This window comes from Caloenas nicobarica, chromosome 9 (genome assembly GCF_036013445.1).
Source record: "Caloenas nicobarica isolate bCalNic1 chromosome 9, bCalNic1.hap1, whole genome shotgun sequence".
NCBI lineage: Eukaryota > Metazoa > Chordata > Aves > Columbiformes > Columbidae > Caloenas > Caloenas nicobarica.
In genome coordinates, this window is record NC_088253.1 from 12,159,348 (window position 1) to 12,185,603 (window position 26,256).

Below are 26,256 nucleotides of genomic sequence, written 5' to 3' on the forward strand. Positions count from 1 at the left end.
TAGTTCAGACAGAGCTCAACCTCCTGAAGAGGAGATACGAGACATCTATATCACAGTTCAACCAGACAGACTGCTAAGGTAAAATATAGAATTATTTGCCGATTACCTTTTTTTAAACCTTTCCCTCTCAGGAAAAAAAAAAAATATTGCTACCTTTTTTCCCCAAATTCTATATAAGAAGCTTATGTGCCAAAATAGCAGAGTTTCTCACAATAAAAAAAATAATTGCTTTTGCCCCGGTCAAGTGACTACCAACCTAAGTTGGATATGAGCTTATGAAGGTAACGTAACTTTAATGGGTAAAACAGGATTCTCATCATACTTATTTCCAAGGCCTAATACAGAGTTTCTGAAAAAAAGTAATAGGTTCAGGTCCTGCTTATAAAATTTTATTAGTTCAAAGTTGTTTGTATATGAGAAAATAGAGGAAGAAATATATTGTCCATCACAAAGTGGGCTGTTATACTTTCAGAGTGATTTGTTTCACTGCAGTGGTGTTTATCATGTTGATAAAACAGACCATGGATCTGAAAATTGGAAGATTTTTCCTGTTAATTTGAAACAGCACCTATACATACTGCTGTGACATCAACATAATACCCTACAGCCACAGCATCTGAAAAGATTTATTTCCTGAGCCCTTATGCAGCCACATTCTCTTTGCTTCTGACATTCTCAATTTGCAGGCTGCTGGTGATCCAATCTTATTCATTCTGGCTCTATAATAAGGATGTCAATGCAAGAAGAGAAAAGTCATTATCTGATAGCCGCCAGGAGACATGATAAAAAGGCAGAGTTAGATATCTCAGGGGAAAGGCCACCCTTTCTACCTTGGATGAGCTTCTCAAGGTCATGAGCAGCTTTTGTACCTGTAGGTATGCTCCAAATTCACTTAAAGTCGAGTGCCTCAGATAAAACTGAAATGTCTCTATCACAGTCTCATGTCTGAATAAGGTTTTGATTTTTTACTATTGATCAGTGAAAAGTTTTAATTATGATTGGAACATATATATGCAGTGAGAAAGATCAAAGAGGCAACATAAGCTGCAGAGAAACTTAGACTAATGTATGGGTCCAGCCTAGTTAATGGCATTCACATGGGTTTGGATTATGCTGAAGTATCTCCCACAGTAGTAATAACCAGGCAAGACTAGTTAAGCATTTGTATAGATAGATTTTTACCTCACATTTAAAAATAATTAATTTCATCTGGTTTGGGTAATTGTTTAAATGTCACGGTTGCAGCAACTGACAGAAAACATTTATTTATTCATCGACTTTGTCAAATAACTACTAAGTACCACTCCAGCAGATAAACTACCATCAAGCATGAGTTAATGGGCTCTCATAAGGACTGAGTGGATGAAAGTTTGAGCTGCAACATACATAGGCTAAACTAGATCAACCAATCTTTAATCTAGGAACATGTACACCACATGATGCCCTTTACAAGCCACATTAAGATAAAAGTTTGAAGCAATCTCTATTGGTTATTATTGAATATCAACTGTAGCTTAATAGGCAGTTTGATTTTATGTATGCAAATCAGAAAAGCAGAGAGGATTGGAGGACAACACAGGACTGGCCCCTAGGCTGTAGGTAGCAGAGGCAAGCACTGAGAGAAGTAAATATGCTCCTGGGCCTTCCGAACTGAAAATCCCTTCCCCCACACTGTTCATATAGCTCTTGTAAAACAGATTTATAGATAGGACATTTCCCAGATTATTCTAGTCTTCTACTCATTTGCTCAAGTTTGCTACAAGATATTAACAATAAGATAAATGCAAAAGGACCAATAGCCTTGCCTGTTCCTAGCATCATCATCACTTCCTTTTAAACACTATTTAAACATTAAACATACTAAGGTAGCGGTTCTCATCTGCTTCCTGTATCTCTCTAGGCTATAGGAGGAATCTGATGTGCAGTGTTCCCATAGCTGAATGAGTATAGCTGGTAAGCTGAGTGATTTTATTCTTTTAGTGTTAAAAACACACATATGTGAGTTTGCACTGTAGCATGACAGTCTGCACTACTGCATAACTGCTTTAGAGGGCAAGAACCCAAATATTTAATGCATTCAAATGTTAAGGCAGTGCCACCTAATTCATTACATTGGACGTAAGCCATTGCCATAGCCAGACCTACAAAACTCTTTCTTCAGTGACCAGTTTTCCATCTTCCATACTTTAATGATAGCTACAAACTCCCTGTACTTACTCAGTTTAAGTCTTTCTGGGTTCCTAGTTATTCCTACCTTAATAAGTTGTCATCACAGCTGCTATAGATCTTATGTGATGGAGCACTCAACAATAGGTGTGTCGAGTTTAATCTTTCACCAGAGGCACAGAAGGTAGTAGTGCGAGAAGACAAAAAGTAGATTGGAAGAAGCTATTTGAGGAGAACATACCTAATTTCTTCTCTATCCAAACTGGTCAGAATTAATAAAAAGCACAATATTTTCTTCTTTTTTATAATGGGGGAGCATTCAGTTCAAGTTTTATCATTAAGTAGGACTCTTAACCAGGGAGTCAGAAGAAAGCATAGAACCATCCAAACCGTTCCATGGAAAATGTGCTGCTTTCAATATCATGTCCAAGAGGGCTGAGCTGTTCTCATAAGCTTTTCCTTTTATGGAATTACTGAAAATTTTTTTATTACTTTCAATACACCTAGGGATTGAAAAGGCTAAAAGACTAAAATCAAAACTGGTTAAATTGTCATTCCATTTAAAACTGGCGAGTTGTTTGCACAAAAATGAGAGTTGAATGAAGTATAAATGTAAATCAAATTCAGGCCAGATTTTTATCTGAAGCCACTCCTGATGTATACTCAGAATAACCAAGGTAAGTCCCATAAGCAGATGACATCCTGGCATTTATCTAGCATAAGTCAGAGGTTCCAGATGAAATAGCTTTCAATCCAGAGATTTTTTTTTTTCTTTTTTTTAAGATTTAGCTCCTATGGGGCCTTTGCATTCAATGACTTGAATAATAACCCTCTCTCCCTTGCTGCAGTGATGCTCTGTACAAAGCCAGCAGCTGTGATGCAAAAATATTTTCTAGGTTGTTTTTGTGATGCATCTACCTTATTCATTTTGTCAACTCCTGCCTAGGAGCTACAGAAATTAGCAGTGTGATTGCAGCCAGATAGCAGCTGCAGCCAGAGGCTTATTTCACAGTATAGCAGCAAGTGCAAAATCCGATTGGTCACTCTTGGCCAGACTAAATCATCTTTGAACAGGAACCGTTCAGAAAGGCAGAATCAACAAAATCTTTATCAATTCCACTAATTTAGCTTATCTGTGTGCCTCACTGGGACCTCACAACAACTTCTTGCTATCTGTCAATCTCCTTCCCTTGATAAAGAGACTGCATATTCCAACACTGTCTCAACCAGGGATTAAAAAGTAAGGATATCAGAAACATACTTTAAATTGCATCAGTGTTTGAGAAACTTTTGCGATTACTTAAAAATCAAAGCATACTATGCACTATCCTATGCTGAGCTTCTTCGTACTCATTTCCAGTCCTGTGCACTTTGTTAGTGTAGCATATTTAAAGGTAATAGAATGTGCTAGATCATCAACCCCAAATAACTTGTACTAACCCAGGGTGTCTATGTAATACTACATTGTCCTGTCAGTATGCTTCAGCTCTAGTTCAGCAAGTAATCACTAAGTCCATTCTGTCCTCAGGCAAGGCTTAACTGAGGCTGGCAGGGATGAAGAGGTGTATGATTTTGCACACCAAATCCTTCCAAGACAGCACATCAGCACTTCTTCGCAAGCTGTTCATGCACATGTCGGTCTGTGAAACAAAACCACTCCGTGTCTTATCCTTTCCACCAGTGATAACATGAATTATCCTCTTTGTTGAGATGATAGAGAGATTTTAAACTGAGGTAGAGATTTGGTTATCTTAGTAAGATCCAGCCTTGAAATCAGCTCTGATTTTTAAAGGGAACAAAGAACACCCTATCAATTACGAAGACCATGGCAGCTTCACTGGAGCTGATGGGCCTGGGCGGGGTGGGGCAGGAAAGGCAAACTATTACAGTATAGAGAGAAGTGATTTTCATTTGTATGCAGTGCTTCCCTTCTGTCTCATCTGGGCTACAAGCAGGTAAAAGCCAGTCAAGGGAGAAGCCATTCCTAATAAAAGGCTGTATCCTGGATGAACCACGCTCCCACGACACGTGCACACCAAGACACTCTGACAGGATCTGACCCAACTGAAGCCCCAACATTACTTACTGCCAAGTTAGAAAGGGATACAAGGAGTCCCTTCCTTCAAAGACAGGTTAATGAGAAGAAGAAAGCACAACCTAAGCCAGAAGAGTCGAGTTGTACTACACCTCCTTCAGTTACATGGAGTCGCTTTACCAGTTGGTCTGTTGAGATGCAGCAGCACTGGGTAAAATAATATAATGGGACATTTAAGGGACTTTGCAGACTGATAAATTATTGTCTAACACTGAATGAATAGCGTAGGTAATTTTCCTCTAGTACTCTCATTCTAAATTAAGGGTTCACTCAGTCATATGTGCCCCTTGCATTGTATTCACAGCTGCAACAGCCAGCATGTTCCATTTCTGCATGTCTGGTTAGTTACTCAACTCCTATCACTGGATAAAAGCAATGGTTTGTGCATCCAATATAAGTGATATTTAGAGAATTATATATAAAATATTTATGCATGTATGGTTTACAATTTGCAGTCTCGTAGAAAAAATACAACTTACCTCGAAAAAATGTTAGCACTCTGCTATTGCTTTTATGGCTTTACATACATTTCCAGATACTTCTACTGTGAATGAAAAAACACAGCATTTTTATTTGCAGAAATGTATAGTTTATCAACAGAAGATGTATTTGGATAAGAGGAGAAAAATTTATAAGATGTTCCTTTGCCAAAAGTAATGTAAACATCTTTTGCCTCCAAAAAATTTAAAGCCAAAGACTTTATATCAACATAGTATCTCATTCTGTAGTTGTTAGTCACCTGAGCAATTCCCATAGTAGTAACTCAGTCTGTAAAGTCTGGAGTACTAGACTCACAGCGTCAAATTGAAAATAAGAGAAGTTTATCAACTGCATATTGTTTTAGGAGCTAGGCTAAGGGGAGTTACTCATTCCTTCTAATAAGAGCAATATTGCAATATATCTTGTCTTTACCAGAGACTGGGTAGATTAGATCAAAAAAAAAAAATCATGATAGTGAGATACAAGAGAGAAAATAGACAAGATTTGGAACAGCTAAGGAAGCCCTGAGAACATGCTAGATAAATGGGCTGTCTTGAAATTAAAAAAAAAAAAAAAACACCTCAAGTACAAGTGGAGAGTATGAGACAGTAATTTCTATTTGAAGTCACTGCTAATCTGTTAAATTTCTATAAAGCAAAATAGGACCAAATATTAGTGCTCACACTGGGTAGCACCACAGAAATCTCCAAAATACTCAATCTGTTAAGATACCAGTTAGCTTCCGTACCCAACTGATAAATAAATAAATAAATAAGTCAAGCCTACTCTTCTTTTCTTTAGACAGTCCCTTCCTGTTAAGAGGGTCATTTAGGAGTTATCCAAGTTTTGAAAGATCCAAAAGCACTCACTGCTGCCTCATTCCCACTGAACTTGCCAGGAAACTAATCCCCAACTCCGGTTTCAGAGCTATTTGACCTCAGTTTGAAGAGCACAAGTCTGATAGTGCATGGAGCCGCCTCACACCCCAGGCTCATGTTCTCATCATGATCGCAGAGTTAATTCTTCCCTTTTATCTTTGCACACCAGCAATAATTTCTCTGCCAGTACTTTCAGTTATGGTGTCAATGCCTTGCAATTGTGATTTAAACTAATTGGCACCGCTGGGATATTTGCATCTTTCAAACACAGAATTTGCAAAAACTTGAATAAACAAAGCTATGGAAAGCCAGCAGGAGTACACACTTGTTGGACACATTACCAACAGAGATAGTAAAGAAAACTGTACAAATGAGAAATATTATTAGAAATTTGTAAACTTTGAGGAAGTTTAATTCTAGTGCAAGGGCCATAAGATCAGCGGGATCTACCCCTCAAGCATATCCCATACCCAAAACCTCTCTGCACTGAGTATTAAGCAGGACAGTTTTCCATACCCCTTTGATTTAACACTACAGAATCAGTTTAATTTTCAGAAAATTCAGTTATCTTTTGGCATAAAATGCTTTGTAAAAACTCAGCACATTTCTTGCCTGTCAATTGCTCGTATAGATTCTCAGCCAACAGTCAAGTGCTTCTAAAAAATTTTTAAAAAAGACTACTTGCTGATTCCCCCTTTTTTTATATTTCTAGTCAGTTCTCTCAATGTCAAGCATTAGCCAATGATAATGTACATTGGCTTGAAGCCATCAGCTTCTTTTTGAGCTTATTGTGTCTGCAAGACAGTAAGTGGTATATCCCAAAGGAAGAGAGTGAGGAAAACATTGCTGAAAAATATCTGCTAGCATCCATCCATGTAAAAAACCCTTGCACTTACAAAAGCTCATACTTTACAGAACATTCAAAAGAGCAAAATTTTGTTAGCCTTAGTTTCTGTAGGAAACAAATTATTTATCTGTTCAACTGGCATGTAGCCAGATATAAAAATATATCTTCCATGCCATATTTGAAAGTTAGTCTTGGTGTGCATATATATATATATATATATATATATACACACACACACATCTCCAGTAATCTATTGCATCAATAAAATTCTGGTTTACTCTGTACGTAGTCTGATCCTGAGTAGCTAATGGAGGACTTGTTTTTAATTTGGGTGAGTGTAAATGTCTCTTTGCAACTGACATGTTCTTTCTCTCTCTGCCATACAGAAGTTCACTTGAACCAGAGCAGCCCAACCAGTGAATTCCCCAGTTATGGTGAAAATGGAAATGATACCAGTTTACTCGTTTCACCACTTCTGGTGGCTGGCGTAGTGATCGGACTTGTGCTATTTCTGTCCTGTGTTACAATCATTGTTGGCAGTCTGCGAAAGGATGGACGGTTAAGACACCCACATCTGAGGAGAGATGCTGTTTATGGTAAGATAGCTAGTTATACCAAGATAATGCTTAACTTTATTAATATCTGGTGCTATGGGCAACAAAAAAACATCTGGCCACTGTGCAAGAGATTAAAAAAAATTAAAATAATTTTAAAAATTGGATGACCAGTTCACAGGCAGCTTTATAGTTTAATAGCATCTTTGTGCTGGCACTGAATTCACATGGTACAAGCTCTATAGTTAATGTTTAACATAAACAAGGTTAATGCCAACAGCATTTCTTGTACAGCTTATTTTCCCTTGATATGGTATAAGATTTCTTCTCCATCGCTAGACTCCTGATAGTTTATTTTCCTATCCCATTATGGCCTTGGTATAGCACATAATGGAATTGTGCTTTGTTGGAAAACCAGGAACTGCCACTTCTGCAGTGTGCACCAACCTACAACAATGACTAGGCAATTACTTCTTTTCTGACCAACAAAGTTAATAACTGGATATAAACAGAACAGGGCAGCAAAATGTTGTTACAACTGTCATCATCATTAATGATGTCATTAATGACATCAGTGTCATTACACCTGACATCATTGAAGAGATTTGTTTGCTATCAAAAAAGTACCAATTCCTATTCCACCTAACAAAAATCCCCCATACTTTAAAAAGATTTGGGAATATGAAGGAGTGAATTGTAGAATTATATTTTCGGGCAATTTGGGGTTTGCTGACCAGAAGTTAAAAGCCACTTGGTAAAGGAAATTACAATATCTGACTATTTCTATATTTAAGGAAAAAACAGTTACCAAAAGTTACTTTGTAAGTCTTTGGCTAGTAAAAATGCAAATTATAAATGGATTAATGGAGTGGAACATCAACAATTTCTGCCATCTGTGGTTAAGGCTCCTGTATCTGCAGTTTGTTATGACAGTACAGTTCTTTGCATATTGCTGAGGTTTTTTTATTTATATGGAAAATATATTAATAGTGAGCCACATAACAATGCATTGTCTCAAATATTGATTTAACTGAGGTAAATCAAGTATCCACTGAAGTAAATTTGACTTCATTTAATTATTTGGAGCAGAAATGTTCATGTCTAAAAGAAACACAATTCCTAGTATCACTTTGTCCACCTGGATCCAGGAATAGTTAGTTTGGGCCTTTCCAGAAACATTTATCCAGATAAGTGAATAACATCTATATTTGGGGAATAAATTTTAGACTTCAGAATACGTGAAACGCAAACTCCCATGGTAACATACAGAGGGGAAAAAGGAAAAAAAAAAAAATCTCCAAACAACTAGTGTCTATTATTATTGTAACATCTATTTTTCCTACTTTCCAGCAGCTAAAATTTTGATTAAATAGTTAAACCCAAATTGGAGCTACTGTTTTACCGATGAACAGCAATATTTTGGCATGATAAAATACTGACCATTAAGCTTCAATCACTGCATTTAAATCTACTTCTATGTTAATTTCAGCTCCTTTCAAAATCCTAAAGCCAGGCAAAAACATAAAGGACAAATTTCAAACTGCTTGTTAGAAGTAACAATGCCAGAGAAATGGAAAAAGCATGGTGATATTTTCAGAGAAATTAAAAAGAATAATCTTAAACTAAATTGTGCGAGTCTGCATTAAGTGAAAATTTTACTTTAAAACATGCCATCCTAATATAATACCTCAGCATGCTTCCACTGGCCAGCATGGGAGCAGCAGGAGTCACTGGGAAGTTGGCTGCTGTCCCTGACCAAGCCAAAGGAAAGCTCAGTGCCTGATAGACTGGATTAATCCTGGTGAATTCCTCGAGAATAAATTGGCAGAGGTGAAAACTGCCAGAAGGAAGAAGAGGCAGCTCAAGTGAGTCCTGCCCTTAATCCTCACTTGAGAGAGCCACTACTTGGATGTCACTTTACAAGCTGGCCCTTCTCTCCAGGTACAATTTTAATGCATCGAGTGAAAAGGAGGGATCACTTTATTTGGAAGATAACTGAGGGAGAGGGGGAGCAGAGATTGCTGCGATTTCCACAACTTGGGACATTCTTATGGAAATTTACCCTGGAATACTGAACTTTAACTAACTAACCTCAAAGACAGAAAATAGCACTAACTTCTTGGTATTTCTGGAGCTATGAAACTCCTGCGTGAAAGCATTAAGAAAGCCCTGAAGCAGGCAGCAGGATGATTTTTCTCTACTATTTTTCAGTTTTTCCATTTTTGTGAGTGTTTTTATTGAGAATAGCATTTTCTCAAGACACATACCTACAACTGAACACCTAAGCCTCCTTTTAAAACCCTTCACAGAACTGACAAGGTTTCAGTGTATGCGACTCCAGGGAACTTCAGCAATCCTGCTGATGTTTGAAGCTGCATGCAGAACTGACAGTCTTTTTCAACCTCTGAGGCACAGGAAAAGTTTTAGACACTCATATCTTGCAGGGCAGTACTAAATATACAGTCCCCATGCCATAGCCTGAAACACCGCAGTTCATCTACAGATGATGTTAACTTGCTTTTAAAGGAATAGAAATGTCCTGCGAAACCTGATTGTTGCAGAATACCAGTAATCCCTCTGCCTCAGATAGGTTTGGTTTTCTGATTTATGGCAGTGTATATAAACAGTGATATTGTCTCAGAGAATCCACCATGGAGGAAAAGAGCAGCAAGTATTAATTGCTTGTTTTCCAGCTCCAGATGGCTTCCCTTATGGTGACTCTTTTGGAGAGCTGAGATCCACCTGCATGGAGGAGTTGCCCCCAGCTTTTGATTTTGGGTCCTATCTGGATACACTTTCTCAGGTCAACTTCATGTATCCTGATTCACCTCCACGGTAAGCCCTTTTCTAAGATTCTGGGTGTTATGGTCCCACACTTTCAAAGCCTGTTAAAAAAAGACAATAAAACTGCTAGACCTATACTCACTACAGAAGTGCACATCACACAAACTCTAAATATAGGCAGACTGTTTAGGTAGAGTTTTCCTTAGAAGATATATCTTTACTAAATAACGGTATGTGTACAGTCATTCTCATTTACTAGTATTCATATTAAGATTTATCATATTGATGGCATACTAATGAAACACAGAAGCAAAATGACTCATGAACATCTTTCTTTGAAAGTAATTTCACAAGTCACAGTTTCACTTCCAGAAGAAAAAGACATACTTTTTTCAAGAACTTTCAGGTTACATTTATTACTGACCTTGAGACTTCTTAGATCAGAATAAATCAAAAAAAGAAAAAAGGGGGCATGGGGGAAAGAAGTCCAAGCAACCTTTAAATATTTCCATATTTTTCAGCAAATCTCACTTCTCAGCTTTTTTAACCCTGGTATTCTATCAGACAGCAGAACTGAAGAGCACATACCGTTCTGACATACCTCGTAATTGTACTTAATCTCCTAATGTAGGATAGGGAAAAAACTGTTTGGGATTGTTCAGCTTATATCAGTAATCTGTGGAGGAAGAGAACAACTACCATTTTAGCTGTTTAACCCAAATCTGCTCTGGAGAGCCATGGTTGCCTGGATTGTAGAAGCATCTTTGGAGAAGAATGTCCTTCAAACGTCAGGCAGTTCTTATCACCTGGAGAGGTCACACTGCCAGAAGAGGCTCTTTCCAAAGACAGTTATTCCAGAAATGATACAGCAGCTCCTTCCACATTTGTGTGCCTGCATTCACAGGACGCAAGAACAGCCATCATGAGTGGCAGGAGTCATACTTTAGGCCATCTGTTTCTCCTCTGTGTGCCTCATGCACCTTGAGGTTAATAAAAGAAGGAATTCAGTTACTCCCTCCAATGAACCAACAGAAATCATTTTAAACAGAACATCACTTCAGGCTTTCTGTAGTGCTGTATCTTATGAACAGCAAGTAACAGCTGAACAGACGTGCCCCCTTCTCCTGTTGCGTTTGTTTTGTTGTTTTGGGGTTTTTTTCTCTTTTTTTCCTTTTAAGCAGGCTCTGGTTTGAGTTAAACCATCCAGCCCTTTTCTGACTGCTTATATACATATGCAATATAGAGCAAGTCAGTAGTAAGAACATGAAATATACAGATCTTTGCTTTTTCTATTCTATGCATGTTCTACAAGCAATCCTTTATGTATTACGAAGACATACTACTACATAATAAATGGGCTTTTAGAGATGGTGTAAATATTTTAGCAGAAAGCTCACATGTGAAAAATTATTCTGAGTCTAGCATCTAAATTTGAAGAACTTCATATAAATCCACTTAAAAATTTAGACTGGTTTTTGGACCCACACCCACAAGTCTTTACTCACAGAAGCCATCCAGCTGACACCCAAGCAATAGCTTGAGTGGGCAGTTGGCCACATTTCCAACAACAAGCTCAGACTCCTGTGATCAAGCTCTGAGAATATATTTCTTCAGTAGACAGATCTCCTAAGATTCTGCCCAAAGGCTGCTTCCATTTTGAGTTTGAAACAGGTCCAAAGAAAGATTTTCCACCTCTATGGAGTTCTCTGGAAGGAGACACATGAGTGATATGGAATAGCACTAGATGATCTGTGCTTTCCTGTAAATTCTCCAGCTACTTCTGTAATAAGCCCAGCACAAGTTAACTATCTTGTGTCCTGCCTTGCCCTAAGAAACTATTCTGGGGCATCAGTACTAGGATTAGAGAGACAAAGGTGTCCAACCACTGCCTCCTCAAGATTCCCTTCTGGGCTGAGTGGACTGCGTCCCTGAGGGGCCCAAGATCCGACTCTGCATGCACAAGGTTCTCCATCACAGGTCAAAAGTAAAGATTATTGTTAATGGTTTTGCTGTTTTCTCACTGCTACCATAGTTAAATATTTTAGAAAAAGTAGCTTTGGGAAATCATCAAAACCTTAAATTTTACATCTTAGCAACACAACTTGGAGAAAACTTCAGGAAAAGTAGAGCTTAGCAGATGGCTGAAAGCAATGCTACATAGAGAGACATTTAAACTTACTATTAATACATTATATAGTCCATTGTAACTGTCTGTTCAGGACAGCATTGGGTGAGAAGTATTGTATTATGTAAAAGCCAAAAAAAGTCTGTATAGCTACCTTTACACTCTCCTCCCTGGCATAACACTAAAGTGCATTTTTTTCTAATTAGTAGAGCGTGGAGATTATTTGGACTGATGGGTGCTAACAGCAGGAAAACTGTCAGACGTGGCCTTGAAGCATAAACAAGACATGCTTGACCTAGTGCACTTAAAATATTAACTCACTGGAATCAATCTTGTTACGTATGACAACGTTTGAGGAGTAAGTTTGCTGAAATGTAGCACTGGCTAAATTAATGCAATTCCTCCTTCTAATTAATGCAATGCAAGATGTAATTTAAAGCTAAACTAGCATGCCCAAAAGCTAATAACACAACTGTAGCATAAACAGAACAGAAACGAAGAGCAGCAAGGAAAGCAGCTACATTGGCAAATAACTCTCAACACATATTTGAAGTGAAAGAGTTGAGAGAGTAAAAACTCATGTCCTGCTGCTACAGGCACACATCCAGGCATTAGCTTCATGTAACCACATCGCTCCAATACAGCCCGCAAGAGGCAACAGCAGTACACTGCACACAGGTGCTGTGGAGCCAAGTCTTCTAAAACATACCAAATTACACTTTCTGAAAAGGTATCAGTAGAAAGCACAACACCTCTATTTGGCCAAGGGAGTGATTATAATCAGTCTAGAATGCTTTCATTACATTTTACAGCTGGACTTTAAACCATTAAATGAGTGGAAAAAGAGTTTTAGGGGAAGGCTGATGAAACAAAGATTCAAAGAGTTCCCATTTCTTTGGCTGAGGGAGAGCTAACTGTTCAGGACTGCCCACTCTTGACTCTCCAGTTTAAAGTCCAATACAAGCTACTATTCATATGAAAACTTAAAGCGGGAAATTAATTTATGAAAAATGCCGTGGGATGTTAATAATTTAGTTGCTTTGATATCTAAATCACAAATTTCTTTTGAGCCTCCATTTGATTATCACCATAGACATTTCCACTGACCACTTTCTTACATTAGATTTTGTGTTAGATTTAGAGGAAAACCGTGCACTGAGTTTTATCATTAACCTGCCAGAGTGACAGGGTAGTTACAGAGAAGCTTTTTGGTCAATTTGTCTTGACAGCCCAAAGTAGGCAGTGCTCCTATCAATAAACATCCCTCTAAGGTAATTAACGACTTTCTAATGAATCTCAGATCTGTGTTAGCATCTGTCAGACTGATTTTACATGAGACATGGAAAGGAAGTATAAAAACAAAATACAGTGGGTATGACCTAATCATTTTCAAGATATTAAGTGTCTGCATTTTAGAGCCTGTTTCTAACATGTATAGGTACTTGTAGCAGTACTGGAAGTCAAGGTAATGTTTGATAGTCTGTGTTACCACAGATGGCAAAGTATTTATTTCCAAGAAACTTCAGTCATCTGAGAAAGATGATCCAAGTGATCTAGCAACAATTCTAAACCACAGAATTCTTCTACCCCCAAATTAGGCACCTTGAATGAATTAGACCAGGACAAAATATAAGAACGATCTCCCTGCCACAGCTTAATTATCATCATAGTAAATATGACTTTGAAAGAAATACTGGAAAGCCTGTAAATCCAATATTTGCCAATTCGTTCAACATTCACGATGACAGCGTGAGTAAAATAACCTAATTGAATTTTTAGTATATTTAAACTTCTAAGTTTAAAAGAAAAAAAAATAAAGAGCATTATTTGGAGTTATATGGCAGGCAGCAGACCTTTAATTAAGTCTTGTGGAGCAGTTGTGATTTTACACATCCCAAACACATGCTGTCGACATTGTGTGGATAATACCTTTATAGGCAGAATCACGAGTTCACGCTCATGTTCACTGTGCCTAGAGTTCATTGTAACACACGCACTTAAAGTGAGCTTTCCTAATTATCTTTTTATATATACATAATAAGAAAGCTGCTTAAAAATAATTTGAGCTTACATGTTTTAAATGGCTTGAAGTACAGTACTAGTCAAGGAGCAAGTAAATTAAAAACAATTGCATATTCTTTATTAGAGTCTCTAAAATCCTAACAATGAGCAGATTTGAGGCTCCCTACATGAAAAGAAATTTTATCAACTTTTCACCTTTTGGCCAGAAGAAATGGATTTCATCCCACTCGACTAGTGCTTTTTCACTCCTTACAATTGGATATTAAGGGTATGTACAGAGCTTTAGGCAACCAAGGCTTTGAAGTGGCAAAAGGAAATACTCATGTCAGACAGGACCTAATTTCCCTCTAAATGTGAAAACCAAAAAATGCTATCTGGTGTATGTTCTCACAAAAACACTGTTTACATTTAATTTCATTTTTCATCTGGAATATTTATTCATCAAAGAGTCACAACTTCCCCAAGATTATCTTGACACAGAGTGCAGAATAAAGATCCAACCTTTTAGTGCTTAGTAACACAAATAGTCCTATCATAGTTGTGGGGAATGGGAAATTCCAGAAATAACTAAGGGAAAAAAAGGCAAAAGAAACATTAATTCCAGGTTTCCTATCTCTAGCCTTAGATGTTTCCTTGAACAATATCTTGGGTTACTTTTTTTACTATTTAAAAACATTAAAGTAGAAAATAACAGCGTTATTTGTTCATGATTACCTACTACGAGATCAAGCAGGCAACTTGGAGGTACATTTACCACACCTTTGGGAGCTCAAAAGTCAACCTAAGTTAGGAGATCAGCATTGCTCTACAGCTAATAAAAAGAGAGTACCTTAAGAGGTGTCTCCCCCTTGTTTACATAGCTGCATCTCAAAAATATGTGACAAAACATTTCTAGAAAATACTCCAGTGATTTTATGGAGCATTACATCATTCCTTCAGGGCCTGTCTTGGCCAACACTGTGGGCTGTTGTCTCTAGTGTTATGTTTGTTAATTACCCCCTCACCCACTGTAATTTGGGATCAGTCATAGTAAATTCTCATGTAACATTATCCTGGCCCAGAGACAGATGGATTTTGATTTCATACAAACACAACTAGGAGGACTGAAAACTGCATGGGAGGAGGTGCCACTTAACTACATTTGCTTATTCTTGCACCATCATTCTGCTAATTACTGGGCCCCAACAGTTCAGGGTGTTTCTTTTTTAATAAAGAAAGATGCTTTGGCTCTTCATTCTAAGTCACTGTTCAGGAATTAAACTGATTGAGTGACTGAGACAATCAGTAACATGGAATGGATTGCTATTATGTGAAAATATTAAACTAATGCCTAATAAATCACTGACAAAGCACACAAAAGGAAAGTCAAAATGTAGTTACTAAATGCGCCTAGTATCTCTAATGGAAACCGTCAGTATCAAAAATAAGCCTAGAAAAATATCCTGTCTCATGGCATATATAAGCAGTTCTGTGAAAAATGATACATTTCCTTATGGTAGTTACACATCAACAAAGAATATGTGTATTCTAAGAAAAAAAAAAAACACCTCAAAGGAAACACTGATAGATTTCCAAGCTGCTGGGCTACAAATCCAGGTTGCGCAATCAGACATAGTATGGTCAGCTGAACTACTTAGGTGGTCAAACACATTATTTTTTTCCTTTGATCCTCCTTTTAGACAGTTACAGTATATTTGTTCTAATTTCAGCTTTTCTTTATTAGGTAACAACATCATATAAACATCCTCTGTGATGTTTTCATCATACCTGAAACCTGTCAGCACATGGATTTTCCAGATTTAGTGTTTCTATTTACCATTATTAAAGCAAGACAGTAAGTCATCAGCAAAATAGAAACAATGCAACAGGAGCAATTTTAGTAGAGTCATAACATATAACAAATGAATGAAGTAAACAAAAAGGCATCTATTTCCCAAAGAAGAATTCGTCATTCCTCAGATTTGCCTTTTTTTCACTAGCTTTGTTTGCATCTTAAACTCTGTAAGTAGAACCTTCTTCTTTCCCCAGAGAGTAGGTCATAATTTATGAATGACAGCTAGTTAAATAAGCTCTTTTGGGTTTCCTTAGCAACAAACCTATCCTAATACTTACTGCAATGAGACCCAACAAATTAATGAAGTTATCCCCCCCGCCACATTCTGAGTCAACAAGGTCAGCTTGAAGAGCTGCTGTATTTTTTAAGCAACATTCTTCTCTTTTCGGATCACATTTACATGCAGTAAGATACTGTTAACAGACATCAGCCCTAGTATAATTATCTCTTAAAAACTCAATAGTGTAATCGACAATGACAATGAAGTTATTCTGACAGGAAACAAGGCAAAAAAAAAAAAACAAAACCACCACACACAAACACAGACAATAGCACTTTTCACAGTCAGTAACTCCTTCCTTCTCATGACTGCCTGTAAGATACACTGAACTTTAAGATAATACTATTTTTTAGTGGATTAAAGTGAATTCACCACAAGTACTGTAACCAAGGATTTTTGGGGGGGGGCTGAAAAAGAAACACATTATATTCCTGAGATACAGTGTAATGAGTTCCTGTGGTCCATTATTAAGTTCTGGTCATATAATACTTTTCAAAAGCATTTGCTTTCACATCTAAAAGAATTTTCCTGTGACTGTTGTACTGAACTTCAAGCATCAGCTACTTTTTATATGTACAATAACTTCACAGAACTGAATCTTTCAGATAAAACATAACTAGCATTTTATTTTTTTGCAAAAGACTAGCAAGTATTGGTTTTCCACTTAAGTCATGTAAGCTCCATGCTCTTGCATTTTCAATTGCAAAACATATATATACATATATATGTAGGTGTCATTCGCTTAGCAGTTACTGAAGTTGCACTTTTATGATATGGATAAGTTCTGCGTGTGAGCTGTGGTCTAAGATGAACCCCACTTCCTCCATCTCTTTGCTTCCCTTGTGTTACCTTGATGCCCATCTGACTACCCTGTGAGTTTCCAACTCAGGTAGCTGAATCAGTAGAAATCCAGCCCAGGAAAAAAAAAAAAGGGGAGAGAGACAAAAAACCAACCACCACCACCGCCTCCAAAAAAACCCACACACACACAAGGAAAGGAAAAAAAAAAAAAACCACACACACAACCACAACCTCTTTGCCTATTTAGCTCCAGATTGGGGATCGTGGTTGGGAGGAAGTCATGCAAGGAAAACAGTGGGAGTGTGCAGCAAGCCAGGGGACACTTCTTTCAGTGACATGGACACTGGCTTGTGTTGTCACTGCAGCTTTACATGTTACTGAGCTTTACAGCTGCCACCTTCTCAGCTGAAATCCACAGCATTACTTACCATACTTAAGTGACTTGCATGTACCAGTATAATGTTAATATTAGGAATCATCATTACTGAGTGCTATGGATGCACTGGTTCTTTTTAGTGGTAGCCATCATTACAGAGTACCTCTTGGCCTCTCTGGTATCGAAGTTTCCATACTAGCTGATGAGAAAGCAGTTCCTTCGTTCTATTCTAGTTTGCACTGTTAGCAAATAAAAAGAAAGAAACCTAAAAGCCATGCCAAAGGTGCAGACCTTACCCTGCAGGACAACCCAGCAGTACCACTTGGTTTGTGATACATGCCTCACTGCAGTAAAATGCAAGAGTCCATTCACCTCTTTTCCTCAAACATCAAGCTTTCCTTTAAGACAACGGTATGGATTTAGTCCAGTATCACTCACATCAATACACAGTAATCAACTGCAAGGAATGATTGCTATTATGATATTTTATAAGTAATCCTCTAAATCTTTCAAGGAACGATTTTCCAGCCACCAACATACAGGGACAGTGGGTGCCTGTCAAACTGTGTATTACTTCTTACTGTATTTCCTTAGAATCCTCTAATAAAAAAAGATCTGGTAAAGACTAGATGCATAAGGTAGCGTATTCAGGTCTCTTTGAAGAAGAGACTGCTTTCCTGTCTGCAGAATAAAATTCATGCTTGTAGTGTTGATAATTCATTAGTTATACTACAGGAATACCTCTATAACAGCACTCTGAAAGCACAACCAAATTACTGAGGCTGTTAAACAGAGGGGGAAAAACAAACAAACAAAACCATAACAAAAAACAATCAGAGGCTAGGGAAGAAATACAAAGTTAAAGTGGCTTGTATGACCTTAATTAATCTACTTGCTATCCTCAACAGAAAACATTAGGAACCTTATCTGTAGCTTCTGCTACTAGTATCACAGCAATAGCTCTTTACAATATCAGCATTACAAGCAAAGATACCATGCTTAGAAGAGAGTATGGGAAACTGAGTATCAAGATCATTAAAAAAAAGGCTATAATATTTGAACAATTTGTAGTTGCTTCATTGCCCATAGCAAACTAGTACAGCTGTGAAGGTGCTAAAAAGTTACTTAACTGAAAATCTGGCATGTGTTCCTTACTGCCCTATTCCATTTTTTAAACGTGAACTTAATTGCCAAAAATGAGAGGGGGAACATTACTTGCACTAGAATTTGGAGAAAAAGAGAGCATTCTTTTTTACCCGTCATACATATGAAAAAAGTGCCCTAACACTAATATATTGATATTTGGAACTGAACACTAAAATGCCAGATCTTAAATACCATAATTGCTACTCATTTGCCTTGGTGCTTAAAAGTCTCCTTCACAAAACATCATATTGCTATTTATCCCAACGAGCATTTAGCTGCAGTCCATATTAAATTAAATCCAAGGGAAAGAAATGCAGATGATCAAGTAACAGTAAATCGAAGGTCCATGCTGTGCCCATTTCTCCTTTAGATCAGTGGCAGACTTCCCTTGCGCTGGGCCCAGACTCAGCATCAGGAGACTGAAAAGCTTTTTCCCTTTTGTATCTCCTCAAAAGGATTCAAAATTTTCCACCTTGAAACTCACATTACTGTGGGCTTTTCAAAACTGAAACTCTTTTACTATGGTAACAGGACCCAGTAGGTGCTCTTCATTAGCCTGATTAAGTCAGTCAAAATCCGTGGAAAGATTTTAAATAAATTCATTGGGCTTTGAGTTAGCAAAATGTAAATTAAGTAAAGATGCAGCTCGTAGTAAGTAATCCTGCAAAGAGCGGCTGTTCCTTTAATCTCACTCAGTTCATAGAGTTGAGGACATCAGGTCATTGATCTCTGACTGAGGTCTGAGATCTTTTAAAAGAGTATCAGGTATGCTTGAAAGCTTCAGTGGGCTTAGTAGGGGCTGGACTGAACTCTTTTCCACATGCTATACAAAACCAATTCAGCCTTCTTTGTGCTGGGACTTGTTTCTGAAGTATCTAGAAGCCATATTCAGGATCTTCAGAACAGAGTTAACGTCTTTAAATACCATTCTTTCTGATGGGGAAATCAACATTTTCTAGTCTGAATTTAAAACCATTGTCCTCACGAACATAAAAGATAAAAAGGAAATAAAAATAAAACCACCTGTGGATATTTGAGTTACTTAATAACCTAGTACTAAGATTTTACTTTCTTATCCCTTCCCCAAAATCCACTTCCATCACCCTGACTAGGAACAATACCATCAAAATCAACAGGAGCTCTCAGGGAAAGGTATGAATGAGTGCAGCAGAATCAAGTATTTTTCTAAGGCAGAGCCTCCATGGTTGATTGCAGTAGATTTGAACTCACTCTAGCCAGTGGAAGCTGCCCTGGTGCAAGCCACTTGCAATCTATAAGTAGGGTATATTAGCTTGGGTTTAGCCTGGCAGTAATGCAATTACAGGGGTCAGAAAGACTGCCTGCCGTCTCTGGGAAGACATACGCTAAATATACTAAGTTTCAGGAAATATCCTAGATCTTAATAGCTCTGCAGTTACAGTGGCTGAGAAAATGGGTTCTTAATTTGTCTGGCTCCAGCTGAATTGTTTTTCAGGCAAAGATTTTTATAGGAAACATTCCCTCCTTCAGAATTGGATTTAAAATGATCCTGATACAGTTAAACAACACAGCCACAAACAAAGAAGGTCCAACATTTAAAATCATGACGTTATGACTCTTTCTCACTTTTGCCTGTAGCCAGTGAGCCAGGAGAACAGGACTTTCCTTCAGACCACTAGACCTGGGCTGGTTTGATAGCAAAAGTGGAGTCAGCTTTAGTTCATGGGCTAACAGGCAATGCTGGGATGGCCGGACAGTGGGCCACCCAGATAACAGACCAGATTCGCCAGTTCTGGTTCAGCGCCAAGCCTGCCAGATCACCTCCTGGTCCTTGGGGCCACAGCACAATCTGTGCAAAGCCCTTAGGCTCAATGTACTGGGCAGCGCCAACACAGTACGGTACAAACACGGAGCCTACTCACGTCCATTCCCATCCCATTCGTGCAACACAGAACATGGGAGAACACAACACACACAAAGACATGCTGGTCTATCCAGGCTCATTATTTACTCCTCTGGGGCCTCCCTAAGCTGTGCAGTCCAAGCTGCAATCTAAAGTGCCAGTCTGCACTCACACCAGGACAGCAAACACTGAGTGCGGCAGCGCAGTGTGGAGGTAATGGTTTCTCCTGCCTCTAGCTTGGTGGCACAGGCAGAACTACAAAGCCTAGATAGAACCGAGCTGGCTCCTCATGGAAATCCCACAAATCAGTCTGTCTTGCATTCCTCCTTTTCGGGAGGAACATGACAGGGAGTCTGATTTGTCTCAGAATTACCAGCATGAGTCTGTCAAGATTATTCATCGCAGCTCTACACCTCAGCAAGAAATCCTGCTGCCTGTGCCAGCACAGATCTGCAACCCAGATGACCCACCGCATGTAACTGCTGGCTGACCACCAGAGACCTGTGAGTCAGGAGGACGGCATTTGGTGCGATACTCTAGCCTCCATCTAACACTCTCTATACGTTATTTCATAACTGTCAAATGGCAACACCACTTCCTTTTGCCCCAGCCATTTTTTAACGTAGCTGCTCACAAGCCACTGAGAGCAGGAACGAGCCCCTGCTGTGTCACACCTACAGCAACTGGTGCAGCATGCACAGCTTCGTGTGAGCCAGCAGCGTTACTGCTCCTGCTCCTGTGTGACCCGCTGTAGGGAGGTGGGCTTATCCCCAGGCACCTCAGCTGAACGGTGCTGCCACAGATATTACTTTCATGCAGGAGGATGGGGTCTGAACTTTCACTGACACCTCTGGGGTTATCTTGAGGTATTTGGAGATGTGCTTTTAAGTATTATGCTCTCAAGGTCTCACATGGCAGGGTAAGCAAGGATGTGGGCTGAGTGACAAAACACCAGAAGATCCTTTTCTTCTCACTTTACCTGCTCTTGTTATGTTGAAAATAATGTACTGCAGCATTTTTCACAGGAATCTAATGATTTTTTTTTTTCTTTCAGCTACGATGAATGTGTTGGGCCAGGAGCAACACAAATATATATTCCCACAGATGATCCCCCTCCATATTCTCTTACGGACCCTTGTCAAAGAAATGAAATATCTATAAACATTAGCCTGGAAGAAGCAGCAGCATCTGGGACTACAGGACAGGGTGCAAATTATGCAGTCACGCTGCAGGACTTGCAGCAGCCAATTTCATCCATCTCTTTGTCATCGCTCACTCTGGAGGCTGCTCCCCTGTATGAGACGGTGGTGTGTGAACAGAATATCCCCATCCCACTTGTTCCAATGGAAGTACTGAAAAATTCTTCCACTGACCACCAGACCCTTTTGAACCAAATCATGTGAATAAAAGCGGCTCTTTCCTTCAATTCTTCTGAAGAACTCAGACTGACAAAAACCTTTGGAAGAATAAAACTTCTGAATGTTTTACCTATTTTATATCTTTAAACAGGGATGCAATGGGATTTTTTTTTTTTTTTTTACACTGAATTTTGAAAGTTTACCTAAACTTCCCTCTTTGTGCTTCAAAGCGTTCCATGACATCACACAGTATAAAAGAGCAGCAGTGACAGGCAGTGCATCTGACCTTTTTGAAGCATTTCAAAACACATTGAAATCAGCCACTCTTAATGTAGATACATGTTATCCAGTCAAGCCTACATGTTGATTTATGAAACTTTGCATGTTTTAGAGCAGAAAGAAAAAGAAGAGCATTTTGTTGTCTTTGTAGGTGTCAGTAGTACATTTCATTCAGTGTCTTGGCAACAAAGCATTTAAAAATAATTTTAAAATAATGTATTTCAGTAGATGGAGATAGAATACTGTGTGCAAAACATGGCTATCAGTATGATATTTTGATAGTCACATTTTCTCTTTGGAAAGTCTGGCCGGTACCAGGTTTTCCAGACCACTGCGAAACCTGCTGTTAAGGCTTCCTCAAAAGAAACCAGCAGCAAGGGATGGAGAGGTGACAATGGATTCCCAAAGCCCAACTGGCTTTACCTATGGCAGCTGTCCTGCAGCTGCACAGGCCTGGGAGCTACATGCCCTTCACGGGGACTTGCTGTAGCCAAGGGAAGGGCCGTCTCTGGAATCCCAGAAGATGCTTCATGCTGATTCCCACGCATGACTGCATTTTCAGGCACTAACTGGTCTCCTTTTTCAGTAGGGAGCCCGTAGTGTTACAAAGGACCTTAACCTCTAGTAATTGCATTAGTGTGACATGAATAATAGATGCTGGACTTGGCATGCACAGTAACAGAGAACCTCACTTTGTGCAGAAGTCTCTTTTATTAGGCACGATCCTTTTCACTGAAATTTTGCTACCCGCAAATCTAGTGTTTGTTCATAGACCTGAACTTCTCACGCATTCATTGGATAAATGCATACAAGTTGGAGATGCACACTAGGAGGAATAGCAGCACTAAACTGCAGATGCGAGAGATTAATCTTGCATGGTACACAAGCACTCTATCTCCCCTTAAGGACTAAGCTACACATTCAACCAGTACTGGTTAGCAGAGTTATCAGGGGCTGATCTCCACTAAGTCTCTTAGAGGTACTTTCACTGAAAAAAAAAATTTTAGACTGATAAAATGGACTTCAGTTTGCTACCCTCACTGAAGGATATGTAAAAATGAGTATAGTAAATATATAATTGTATTTTAAAGGAAGCATCATCCAAATTATTAAAACTGCACTTAGATTTTCTGTAAATACTAAATGATTTTCAACTGTAATCATCATTCAACACTACAAAGATTGACACAATTATAATTAATACTTAGATGGGAAGTAATGATATGGTTCTTACTGCTGTATAAATTATCCCATCACTGAGTCATATGCACATGATGAGATAAGGTAAGTATGCATTTTTGCTAATTAGATGAGAGTAAATATGTATTTTGCTAAAATAACAGAATTATTTTGCAGTTCAGCAAGATTTTCAATATTCTCAGTTTAAGATACCCAAAACAACAAAATTTCACAATTTTGCATTGCAAAACTACTGGCAGGCATTGCCAGAATGTAGGCTGTATTTCACATTTGTGTTTTTAACAGATGGACCTATTCGTCTATATAAAGTACTAGTGTAAACAGTTTTATCGTATGCAAAGTATCCTGCAATAAGAGAGACAAAACTCTACACCATGTATTGGGAGCCGGAAATTAAAACCAAGGTAGAAACATACCTGTCAGTTTTATTGGCAGGAAAACAAAAAGTGAAGGAAAGCACAGAGGTTTATTTTTGCAGAGTAGGACATGCTTTCATAGCAATGTCTTCTTGCAGCTCTTGGAGACCTGCCTGGAACAGGGTAAGGCACTGGGATCAGACCCTCCTTACTTCAGCCTGCTATTGGAGGAGGTGGAGGGGGAAATCTAAGAAGCAAATAGTAGAAGACAAATGTGCTTCCCGCCCCCACTCCCCTCAAAGTGAGCTCCTCTTTTACCTGTAACATGGCAAACCTGAAGGTTGTTCTGAAAACAAGCACAGAGAGCTTTTCACATCTGGCAGTCAAACCTCTACTCTGTTACAGATGCTTACAGTTTCTGAGCATTTGGGGAAATCCTTTCAATCTGCTTGGCTTTTAACATGACAGGGTTTTCATGACCTTCCACTAACTTTCTATCTATGAGTAACAAACTAATTTTTAGTAGGCATCTGATAAAAATGGGAAATTTGTATTTTACCTCATGATAGAAATGCATTGCTAAGATTATAAAACACTAATCAAAGTCTTTCTTCATTGATAACAGTTACACATCCTTAGCATTATGATCTGGATTGTATGTAGCAGCATTACTTCCAAATAGCTGTCTACTCCCTCTTGTGGCATACCACTTTATAAAGTCAAGTCATATGGCTACGCTACGCAGGGTTCATAATGAGGGAATCATCCATCAAAATAATCCCAGCTGCTTTGTCACACAGATATGGAAGCCCACCAAAACATACACTTCCATACTGCAGCAGTTTTCTAAGTTACCACTGAATGCATAAGTTATGTCATTCATCATGAACAAGTACCTTTACAAAACAAACTGTGAATTAAAAGTAGAGTACGCTACCTTCAGTGATACCTTACCACAATCACTTGCAAGAGTGGCTTAATATTTTCTACTCTTGTTAATCTTTTTAGCTAGGTGATATCCAACAAAGTTGTGGAAGAAAGGCTTATAAATCCAACCATATACCTCTGCAAACAGACAGTATTAGACAGAAATTTATAGCTCTAAAGCTGCTCTAACAGCTTCTGCTGCTACTACTGGAACAGTGTTGAGATTCCTTGTAATGATGCAATAAGAATATGTTTTCACTTCTTGGAGAATATTTAAGATCCCAGATAAAGCTCGGAAAAACTGACAAGAGTATCTCCTGATGGTCCTCTTAAGAAATTCACATCCTCCTATCAGATTTTATTCTAAACTCTCGCATAATTTTAACACCAATCCTAGAACAGGCTTAACACAGGCCTTTCATTTATTACACAATATCTGAAAGGAAGTTGTTTACACATGCTGTTTCTTGCTATGTGATAACAATACTGTATTTCTGTAGTCATCTCTTTTGCTTCGATTTTTAGTATACTGATCTTTACACAAAACTTTTAGTAAAGAACATATATGTATTCACTAAATCTTCTGTGCTTTTTATTGCATCCGTATCACTTTGGGACTACCCACAGCCTTTAGCTGCCTGTTAATCAGGCAACTATGCAACTGTTGACTGAGCAACATTGTGCTTCTGCCACTTGCATTTGGGTTTTACATTCGTCAGAGATGACAGGAATAAGCAGGCATTGGAGCAGTCTGGTCTCTCCTGCTCAGGGGGACAAGTCGGCATGTGCCCAGCCAGGATCAGCCCAGCTCAGCAACAGCAGGAAGGGAAGTGTCTGCAGTTCAGCTGCAGTGAAAATTGTCACCCTTGAAATACTCTTCAGCCATTTCAAGACTAATCAGAAACCCTCAAAAATGCATTCATAGGTACGTTTGAAAATTATTAAGGTCAGGAGAGTGGAAAGTGGTAACATACTGCCAAGGAAAAAGAGGAAAAGCCAGAAAATAACAAGCCAATCTTTCCAGAAATATTCAAACAGATTTTTTTTTTTTTTGCACAGCAAGATGACTAACACTGTACAGGGTGTTTCAAAACATGGACCCAATTTCAAAGGAATTATAATTCAGACTGGGTCCATCTTTTTGAAACACCATGTATTTCCTGAACAGAAAACACATCAAATTTATCAAACTGGTCATGGTGCAGTCTGACAAATCATTCCCCTCCCTCAGTGAACACAAATACAATTCCTGCATTTGAGAAGCATAGGTTCAACCTCACAAATGCATGACACAGAGTGGCCTGTTAGACTGCAGGAGAATGTCTTGAGAATTAGACTGAGACAAATACGGGTGAACTATGAGCCAATAATATCATACTACTAGGAAAAAAAAAAAAGAAAACCCAACAACAACAGCCTGGGTATATAAACAGCACCATTATTTGTAAAACATTCAAGATAGCTCTCCACTCACTACTGCTCTATTAAGAAACAGTCCAGGCTGAGGCTCTGTAAGTCAAGGAGGCTGACAAACCTGACTGCCAAGAGAAAAGGAACAGGAAAGTTAACAGCCCTGGTTATTACTTTTTTTGGTTTTGCATGACAGAGAATAGAAAGCTGTTGTCCACTGCCATATAGAAATCAGATATTAGAATAGAGGGGAAATGGAAAATTAGTATTTCATAAATTGTAGAGAAAGATTCCACATGTTACCAGGAACAGAAAGGCCAAGCTTCCGTCCTCTCCTTCTAGTGAAGCTTTCCACGGCCTCTCCTTATCACTGTCTGACAGTGTTTGACGTTGCTTCATAGCCTGGGACTTGGCAGTTGTACTTTTGTCACTTAATATTAGCAGCTTTCCAAACCC

At 38.5% G+C, this 26,256-nt stretch overlaps 1 protein-coding gene across 1 annotated transcript in view; it reads left to right on the top strand.

Moving 5' to 3' along the window:
* Positions 1-24,890, top strand: part of BEAN1 (brain expressed associated with NEDD4 1) — a 46,217-nt gene extending 21,327 nt beyond the window's left edge. Inside the window, exons 4-6 of the mRNA XM_065640945.1 lie at positions 6,853-7,062; positions 9,714-9,855; positions 21,325-24,890. Of these exons, the coding sequence (XP_065497017.1) occupies positions 6,853-7,062; positions 9,714-9,855; positions 21,325-21,673 (701 nt within the window). The 3' untranslated portion in view covers positions 21,674-24,890. The remainder of the gene's footprint in view (positions 1-6,852; positions 7,063-9,713; positions 9,856-21,324) is intronic.
* The last annotated feature ends 1,366 nt before the right edge of the window (positions 24,891-26,256 follow it).